The sequence below is a fragment of the Oncorhynchus mykiss genome, chromosome 13 (genome assembly GCF_057628025.1).
Source record: "Oncorhynchus mykiss isolate SJ-2025 chromosome 13, ASM5762802v1, whole genome shotgun sequence".
Taxonomy (NCBI): Eukaryota; Metazoa; Chordata; class Actinopteri; order Salmoniformes; family Salmonidae; genus Oncorhynchus; species Oncorhynchus mykiss.
Genome location: NC_143034.1, coordinates 76,191,255 through 76,201,370, shown reverse-complemented (window position 1 = coordinate 76,201,370; position 10,116 = coordinate 76,191,255). Strand labels below are relative to the sequence as shown.

General features: G+C 44.5%; 1 protein-coding gene across 7 annotated transcripts in view; it reads right to left on the bottom strand.

The window, feature by feature from the left end:
• Positions 1 to 8,558, bottom strand: part of prkar1aa (protein kinase, cAMP-dependent, regulatory, type I, alpha (tissue specific extinguisher 1) a) — a 24,802-nt gene extending 16,244 nt beyond the window's left edge. For 3 of the 7 annotated variants that reach the window (XM_090197704.1, XM_090197709.1, XM_090197710.1), the window contains exons 1-6: positions 8,420 to 8,558; positions 5,919 to 6,112; positions 2,131 to 2,340; positions 1,736 to 1,827; positions 1,550 to 1,611; positions 1,327 to 1,373 (exon numbers count right to left, since the gene is read on the bottom strand). In XM_090197704.1, coding sequence (XP_090053830.1) covers positions 1,327 to 1,373; positions 1,550 to 1,611; positions 1,736 to 1,827; positions 2,131 to 2,340; positions 5,919 to 6,092 — 585 coding nt within the window. In that variant the 5' untranslated portion in view covers positions 6,093 to 6,112; positions 8,420 to 8,558. The other 4 variants (XM_090197707.1, XM_090197705.1, XM_090197708.1 and 1 more) reach the window with 4 other exon arrangements.
• Between the last annotated feature and the right edge of the window lie 1,558 nt (positions 8,559 to 10,116).

Below are 10,116 nucleotides of genomic sequence, written 5' to 3'. Positions count from 1 at the left end.
AGGGAGGGAGAGAGGCGAGAGGGAGGGAGAGAGGCGAGAGGGAGGGAGAGAGAGAGAGGTGGGAGGGAGAGAGGAGAGAGGGAGGGAGAGAGGCGGGAGGGAGGGAGAGAGGCGAGAGGGAGGGAGAGAGGCGAGAGGGAGGGAGAGAGGAGGGAGAGAGGCGAGAGGGAGGGAGAGAGGCGAGAGGGAGGGAGAGAGGCGAGAGGGAGGGAGAGAGGCGAGAGGGAGGGAGAGAGGCGAGAGGGAGGGAGAGAGGCGAGAGGGAGGGAGAGAGGCGAGAGGGAGGGAGAACAACAATCTTACCGATGGAAATAGCTTTCCCTACAGTATGAACTGAACAGTCAGTATTTTGTCTTAAAATATCATGTATTTTTAACAAACAGATGTACCACTATATAGACCATAGACAGGAAGTCTGTACACAACAGATGTACCACTATATAGACCATAGACAGGTAGTCTGTACACAACAGATGTACCACTATATAGACCATAGACAGGAAGTCTGTACACAACAGATGTACCACTATATAGACCATAGACAGGTAGTCTGTACACAACAGATGTACCACTATATAGACCATAGACAGGAAGTCTGTACACAACAGATGTACCACTATATAGACCATAGACAGGAAGTCTGTACACAACAGATGTACCACTATATAGACCATAGACAGGTAGTCTGTACACAACAGATGTACCACTATATAGACCATAGACAGGAAGTCTGTACACAACAGATGTACCACTATATAGACCATAGACAGGTAGTCTGTACACAACAGATGTACCACTATATAGACCATAGACAGGTAGTCTGTACACAACATATGTACCACTATATAGACCATAGACAGGAAGTCTGTACACAACAGATGTACCACTATATAGACCATAGACAGGAAGTCTGTACACAACAGATGTACCACTATATAGACCATAGACAGGTAGTCTGTACACAACAGATGTACCACTATATAGACCATAGACAGGAAGTCTGTACACAACAGATGTACCACTATATAGACCATAGACAGGAAGTCTGTACACAACAGATGTACCACTATATAGACCATAGACAGGTAGTCTGTACACAACAGATGTACCACTATATAGACCATAGACAGGAAGTCTGTACACAACAGATGTACCACTATATAGACCATAGACAGGTAGTCTGTACACAACAGATGTACCACTATATAGACCATAGACAGGTAGTCTGTACACAACATATGTACCACTATATAGACCATAGACAGGTAGTCTGTCTTCCCTACTGTACATAACAGTTGGCCTGGCAGACAGACAACAGGGACGTACATCCATCTCTCCCTGGTCAACGACGTAGAAGTTGTCTCCCTCGTCACCTGGTGGAAAACAACAGCTGTGAGCCACACTCTGACCCAGCGGTGATGATGGTCATGTGATCATGTTGGAACGACAGCCGGGAGATTTTCCCTGGACAGGCCACGTGGTCATTAAAAAATTAAAAAAAACTTCCCCATGACTTCACGCCAAAGTGAAAAAAGGTCAAATGTCGTACCTTGTTGAATGACCGTCTCCCCGGTGATGTAGGTAACAGAAAACATGGCGTCAAAGATGTCGCTGTGAAGAGCGGAGGGAGGTGGTCGACACGGTGACAGGATCAACATCACATCCTACTTTCATTGCACAGCACCAGGAGAACACTAATTGTTTAGCACACAATCCGTGAGCACACAGTTCCTACCTTCTCTCGTTGTCGTCCAGGTGAGCAAACAGCACGTTCTTCTCAATGGCTTTAGCCAGGGCGGCCATCGTTTTGTAGTCTTTAGGAATAACCTGCAGAGGCAGAAAGGAACGGCTTCATTGATCACAAGCAAACTGCCTTCAGTCGTTAAAGATTATTATTGATCAGATTGAAGTAGTGGCCGAGGCCCGATTCTCCACCCTTCTCCTGAAGTGTACACTCCTACACTTTATCTGCATGGACTTTACCATGGTAAAGCCAATGCTTTACCCCCCAATCCTATGCTTTTAAATGCATGATGGGTAATGTGCAAGGTGACACTTGTGGAAAAGGGTGAATGATCAGGAAGTAGCCAGGAAGAAGTTGGTTAGTAACAACTGTAGGGTCAGGTGCACCTGTAGCGATGCGTGATTGGCTGAGGGCTGACCCCCCCTGACCTTTCTGACGTAGGAGGCGGCGTCTTCCTCCGTGTAGACCTCGGCGCTGATGGCACCGCGCCGCCGCCGCCCCTTCACCACGGGATTCATGGGAGGAGACACCTCCTCCTCACGGGAGTCGGAGCGAGAGTTGGACTTCTGCTGCTGTAGGATCTGCTTAGCCTCCTCCTGGTGAGGGAGGGAGGGAGGGAGGGGGGGTCAGTTATAGTAGAATAGAACAGATCTTCTGCTGCTGTAGGATCTGCTTAACCTCCTCCTGGTGAGGGAGGGAGGGGGGGGGGAGTCAGTTATAGTAGAATTGAACAGATCTTCACGGGTCCAAAAATGGAGCTGGGGCTTACCCACCCAGACCCGATATACATAGATAATAATACGCTCTGACACTCGTGGAGGGAGGGAGGGAGGGAGACGAGAGGACAGCATAAAAACCAAGTTGACCTGAGCTATAGTAGACCAATAGCTGCCATAGCTGGTTAATTTATCATGGACTAGGGTTATATTGTACCCAGTCTCAACTGCATCAAACCCGGGAGAAGCTAGTTTAGCTAGCTAGGCTAACTGAGGCTGCGTGACCTTTCTCATCCTACATTTACAAACAACAACAACTCCATTCAGAATATGAAGTAGCAGCCTGCCTGTTGGCTCTTGGTCGTTGTAGCCCACCTTTCACTTCTAATTCTGTCATTTTAATTCAGTCTTCGGTTGAGTAAATATCTCCTAACTTTTGCCCCACACAGAGCGAGGCTCTAGGACCATAGTCTATTGGCGCTTTGATGACTTCTGATTGGCCAACAACAAGCTACAGACGTAAAGCTCCACATTTGTGAAAAGCAAGAGCAGCATCTCTCCCTCCCTTATTTAGGAGCACCTTGCACACCTAGAAAAATGAAGGATTCTAGAATTCTTATTACCTCCAAAATGGTTCATTGTGCTCCTAAATGTCCTTGTGTGAGCCAACATTTTTTCCAACTTAGGCTCCTTGTAAAAAAAGGTCAGTGTAGAGCCCTGAAACGGTGCATTCGGAAAGTATTCAGACTCCATGACTCTGGAGATCCTCTGTCAGGTTGGAGATGAGAAGTGTTGCTGCACAGCTATCTGCAGGTCTCTCCAGAGATGTTAAATCGTGTTCAAGTCTAGGCTCTGGCTGGGCCACTCATTTACATTCAGAGACTTGTCCCGAAGCCACTCCTGCGTTGTCCTGGCTGTGTGATTAGGGTCATTGTCCTGTTGGAAGGTGAACCTTCACCCCAGTCTGCTCTGGAGTAGGTTTTCATCAAGGATCTCTGTACTTTGCTCCATTCATCTTTCCCTTGATCCTGACTAGTCTCCCAGTCACTGCAGCTGAAAAACATCCCCACAGCATGATGCTGCCACCATGCTTCACCGTAGGGATGGTGCCAGGTTTCCTCCAGACGTGACACTTGGCATTCAGGCCAAAGAGTTCAATCTTGGTTTCATCAGATCAGAGAATCTTGTTTCTCAAGGTCTGACAGTCCTTTAGGAGCCTTTTGGCAAACTCCAAGCGGGCTGTCATGTGCCTTTCACTGAGCAGTGGCTTCCATCTGGCCACTCTACCAGAAAGGCCTGATTGGTGGAGTGCTGCACAGATGGTTGTCCTTCTAAAGGTTCTCCCATCTCCACAGAGGAACTCTGGAGCTCTGTCAGAGTGATCATTGGGTTCTAGGTCACCTCCCCGACCAAGGCCCTTCTTCTCCGATTTCTCCTTTTGGCCAGGCCAAGAAGAGTCTTGGTGGTTCCAAACTCCTTCCATTTAATAACGATGGGAGGCCACTGTGTCCTAGGAAGAGTCTTGGTGGTTCCAAACTTCTTCCATTTAATAATGATGGAGGCCACTGTGTCCTAGGAAGAGTCTTGGTGGTTCCAAACTCCTTCCATTTAATAATGATGGAGGCCACTGTGTCCTAGGAAGAGTCTTGGTGGTTCCAAACTCCTTCCATTTAATAATGATGGAGGCCACTGTGTCCTAGGAAGAGTCTTGGTGGTTCCAAACTCCTTCCATTTAATAATGATGGAGGCCACTGTGTCCTAGGAAGAGTCTTGGTGGTTCCAAACTCCTTCCATTTAATAATGATGGAGGCCACTGTGTCCTAGGAAGAGTCTTGGTGGTTCCAAACTCCTTCCATTTAATAATGATGGAGGCCACTGTGTCCTAGGAAGAGTCTTGGTGGTTCCAAACTCCTTCCATTTAATAATGATGGAGGCCACTGTGTCCTAGGAAAAGTCTTGGTGGTTCCAAACTTCTTCCATTTAATAACGATGGAGGCCACTGTGTTCTTGGGGACCTTCAACGCGGCAGACATGTTTTTAGTACCCTTTGTGCCTCGACACAATCCTGTCATCGAGCTCTACGGACAATTACTTCAACCTCATGGCTTGGTTTTTGCTCTGACGTGCGCTGTCAACTGTGGGACCTTATATTGACAGGTGTGCGCCTTTCTAAATCACGTCCAATCAATTTAAAATTTGACTACATTTTCTCCAATCAAGTTGTAGAAACATCTCAAGGATGATCAATGGAAACGGGATGCACCTGAGCTCAATTTCAAGTCTCATAGCAAAGGGTCTGAATACTTATGTAAATAAGGTGTTTCTGTTTATTAAAAACCTGTTTTGGTCATTACGGGGTAGTGTGTGTAGATTGATATGTAATCCATATTAGAATGAGGCTGTAATGTAACAAAATGTGGAAATAGTCAAGGGGTCAAACTACTTTCCCAATGCAGTGTAGAACAGTATAGAATATATCAGTATTTACCTCCTTAGTAGAGAACAGAGTAGAATAGAGCTCTATTACAGTAGTGGGAACACAGTAGACTAGAGTATTACTGTATACCCTTCTAGTGGGAACACAGTAGACTAGAGTATTACTGTATACCCTTCTAGTGGGAACACAGTAGAATAGAGTATTACTGTATACCCTTCTAGTGGGAACAGAGAGTAGAATAGAGTATTGCTGTATACCCTTCTAGTGGGGAACACAGTAGAATAGAGTATTACTGTATACCCTTCTAGTGGGAACAGAGAGTAGAATAGAGTATTACCGTATACCCTTCTAGTGGGAACACAGTAGAATAGAGTATTACTGTATACCCTTCTAGTGGGAACACAGTAGAATAGAGTATTACTGTATACCCTTCTAGTGGGAACAGAGAGTAGAATAGAGTATTACTGTATACCCTTCTAGTGGGAACACAGTAGAATAGAGTATTACTGTATACCCTTCTAGTGGGAACACAGTAGAATAGAGTATTACTGTATACCCTTCTAGTGGGAACAGAGAGTAGAATAGAGTATTACTGTATACCCTTCTAGTGGGAACACAGTAGAATAGAGCTCTATTACTGTATACCCTTCTAGTGGGAACACAGAGTAGAATAGAGTATTACTGTATACCCTTCTAGTGGGAACACAGTATAATAGAGTATTACTGTATACCCTTCTAGTGGGGGAACACAGTAGAATAGAGTATTACTGTATACCCTTCTAGTGGGAACACAGTAGAATAGAGTATTACTGTATACCCTTCTAGTGGGAACACAGTAGAATAGAGTATTACTGTATACCCTTCTAGTGGGAACACAGAGAGTATAATATAATAGAGTTGTATTACAGTATATCATTAGAGCAGAGTAGGATTGGACTTCTCTGTCCACTTTGAGATGGATACCTGCCTTTGTTTACAAATATCGGCACACACACACACGACCCTGCCCACCCAGACTCACCTTCTCCAGCCTCTCGAAGTACTCTCTGAGGAAGGCCATGGGTCTGTCCGGCCGGGAGGTACATAGCTGTACGATGCAGTCCTTCAACAGCTGTTGGATGTTATGTTTCTGCACATACAGCTCACACTCCCTCAGACTCCTCTCCTCCTCACTGCTCGTACTGCCCGACGCCATCACACTCACAACCTATTGACCTGGGGACACACACAGACAGAGATAAACACAGAGAAAACACATGAACAGGGAGACAGGTGTAGCAGGAGAGAGGGGGTAGTGTTTTATAAACAGAGAGAAAAGCAGGTGTAGCAGGAGAGAGGGGGTAATGTTTTATAAACAGAGAGAAAAGCAGGTGTAGCAGGAGAGAGGGGGGTAGTGTTTTATAAACAGAGAGAGAGGGAGAGAGAAAAGCTGGTGTAGCAGGAGAGAGGGGGTAATGTTTTATAAACAGAGAGAAAAGCAGGTGTAGCAGGAGAGAGGGGGTAATGTTTTATAAACAGAGAGAAAAGCAGGTGTAGCAGGAGAGAGGGGGTAATGTTTTATAAACAGAGAGAAAAGCAGGTGTAGCAGGAGAGAGGGGGTAATGTTTTATAAACAGAGAGAAAAGCAGGTGTAGCAGGAGAGAGGGGGTAATGTTTTATAAACAGAGAGAAAAGCAGGTGTAGCAGGAGAGAGGGGGTAGTGTTTTATAAACAGAGAGAGGAGGTAGTGTTTGATAGAGAAGTAGAAACAGAGGACAGTGAGGAGAAGAGAACATGAGGGTGTAGAGATAAAAAGAGAGCAGCATAAACAGAGTGAGGGAGGGAGAGAAACTTAACAAGGGTGTGAAAAGTGGGGAGAGAGGACAAAACATGATTGGTTTAGAGCAAGGGTGGGCATTTTGAGAGAGTAAGAGGGGGTGGGGGAGAGAGGGTGGATAAACTCCCATATCTATTGGGTGAAATACCACAGTAGCATGATTTGTGACCTGTTGCCACAAGAAAAGGGCAACCAGTGAAGAACAATCACCATTGTCAATACAACCCATATTTATGTTTATTTATTTTCCACAGAGCGAAAGAGAAAGGGGGGAAGAGACAGACTTGACACAAAGCTCCATTGTATCATACCAACTCAATCTCAGGATAGTCGTAGACCACACCACTGAACCAATGGACTAAACTCTCACTCGCAATGCATTGTGGCAATCAAATCAAATGTATTTATAAAGCCCTTCTTACATCAGCTGATATCTCAAAGTGCTGTACAGAAACCCAGCCTAAAACCCCAAACAGCAAGCAATGCAGGTGTAGAAGCACAGTGGCTAGGAAAAACTCTACAAAGGTCCAAACCTAGGAAGAAACCTGGAGAGGAACCAGGCTATGAGGGGTGGCCAGGCCTCTTCTGGCTGTGCCGGATGGAGATAACAGAACATGGCCAAGATGTTCAAATGTTCACAAATGACCAGCATGGTCAAATAATAATCATCACAGTAGTTGTCACGGGTGCAACAAGTCAGCACCTCAGGAGTAAATGTCAGTTGGCTTTTCATAGCCGATCATTAAGAGTAGCTCTACCGCTCCTGCTGTCTCTAGAGAGTTGAAAACAGCATGTCTGGGACAGGTAGCACGTCCGGTGAACAGGTCAGGGTTCCATAGCCGCAGGCAGAACAGTTGAAACTGGAGCAGCAGCACGGCCAGGTGCAGTTTAGTTCGCCACATTCGCCAACTCTTTATATATTGCTAACGTTAGTAGGAGAGAGTGTGAACGCTACAAAACCATGACAGCAGCAGACAGGCATGTGACACCAGGGTGCAAAGGAATTTTTCATAACCTGATTTATGGTGTGTGTGTGTGTGTGTGTGTGTACCCTACTGTATACTGAAAATGAGTATTAAACATCGATAAAATATGAAGATATTTCAACTTGGAGAGAGATGTCCATAATCCCTATAAATTACTCAATTTGGGACTTTGTCAATTATCAAAATTAAATTCATCACATATCTTACAACGGCAAACAAACTAAACTTGAGGCAACTACCTAGATAGATAATGTAAACTGGTGAGTGTTGGCAAGTTACCCAACTACTTAGTAACTTCCACCATACGACAAAACTACTGTCACAATAAACACCAAAGTGAAATGCTAGCTAGCTAATGGTAGTTAGCTGTGTCTTTCGAGTGCAGGCAACCATTCGTCCTGTAGCTCGCAGTGGACCCTTGCTTAATATTCAGAAATAATGCATTTCATTTTTAATAACTGTTTGGAAAGCACAGGGAATTAATATTCTGAGAAATTCTGAAACGATTAACGTTAGCTAAAAGACCCGCAGAGGTATTTTCATAAAAACAGCCATCTTGGAAACCTAGATATCTTGCTAGTAACGTTAGCCAACTTGCGTTATCATAACAAACGGGAAGACGGCGCGATACAGGTTATAATCAAGCAATGTCCTCATACCTGCAGCGCTCCAACACGTACATCGCGATTATTTAGAACAAAATGAAGACAAACCGCTTACCAAACCTGATTGAAATGCTGTCTTTATTTCGGGAAACTGACAGTTCTTCGTCCCTGTTTTTCCCCCTCAGTCCTGAGTTGGACGGCTGCCCTCTACCGGAATCAGGTTTGGACCAATCGCTGCCTCGTTCTGGTATATACGTCACCTTAACTACCTTAAAGGGCAAGGCCTTTTTTTGTTCTGCCAACACTTCACAGAAAGTGAGTGTTTTGATAACAGTATTTCGTTTACTGCATATCAATTGTTAGATTTTTTTAACAAAATACAACATTTGTTGGGGCAGCAAGAATATTCAAATAGACTTTTCTCTCTTGTCCCTTGAGAAGTTGAGTTTTTACATAGGCTTACCATTATAGGTATAATTCTTGCTGTAATCTTAATGGATATGAAACTTATTCAGTATCAGAACAAACCGAATAAATATGATTTCTTCATGCATGCTTTCATAAATAACCTAATGCGTCTGATCTCCAAACATTATGCTCACTGAAGATTTACAACATTTGTGATAGATTTAAACCAGAAAACAGGTGTCAACATGTTCCTTGTTCAGTCAAACTACTACAGGTGTCCTGTTGAGGAAACGTCTTATTCTGTTAAACTACTACAGGTGTACTGTTGAGGAAACGTCTTATTCTGTTAAACTACTACAGGTGTCCTGTTGGGGAAACGTTTTATTCAGTCAAACTACTACAGGTGTCCTGTTGAGGGAGAGTCTCAGTCAAACTACTACAGGTGTCCTGTTGAGGAAACGTCTCAGTCAAACTACTACAGGTGTCCTGTTGAGGGAGAGTCTCAGTCAAACTACTACAGGTGTCCTGTTGAGGAAACGTCTTATTCTGTTAAACTACTACAGGTGTCCTGTTGGGGAAAAGTCTCAGTCAAACTACTACAGGTGTCCTGTTGAGGAAACGTTTTATTCTGTTAAACTACTACAGGTGTCCTGTTAGGGGAAAGTCTCAGTCAAACTACTACAGGTGTCCTGTTGAGGAAACGTTTTATTCAGTCAAACTACTACAGGTGTACTGTTGGGGAAAAGTCTCAGTCAAACTACTACAGGTGTACTGTTGGGGAAACGTCTCAGTCAAACTACTACAGGTGTACTGTTGAGGGAGAGTCTCAGTCAAACTACTACAGGTGTCCTGTTGAGGAAACGTTTTATTCTGTTAAACTACTACAGGTGTACTGTTGAGGAAACGTCTTATTCTGTTAAACTACTACAGGTGTACTGTTGAGGAAACGTCTTATTCTGTTAAACTACTACAGGTGTACTGTTGGGGAAACGTCTCAGTCAAACTACTACAGGTGTCCTGTTGAGGAAACGTCTCAGTCAAACTACTACAGGTGTCCTGTTGAGGGAGAGTCTCAGTCAAACTACTACAGGTGTCCTGTTGAGGAAAGTCTCTGTTAAACTACTACAGGTGTACTGTTGAGGAAACGTCTTATTCTGTTAAACTACTACAGGTGTCCTGTTGGGGAAACGTCTCAGTCAAACTACTACAGGTGTACTGTTGAGGGAGAGTCTCAGTCAAACTACTACAGGTGTCCTGTTGGGGAAACGTCTCAGTCAAACTACTACAGGTGTACTGTTGAGGGAGAGTCTCAGTCAAACTACTACAGGTGTCCTGTTGGGGAAACGTCTCAGTCAAACTACTACAGGTGTCCTGTTGAGGAAACGTCTTATTCTGTTAAACTAC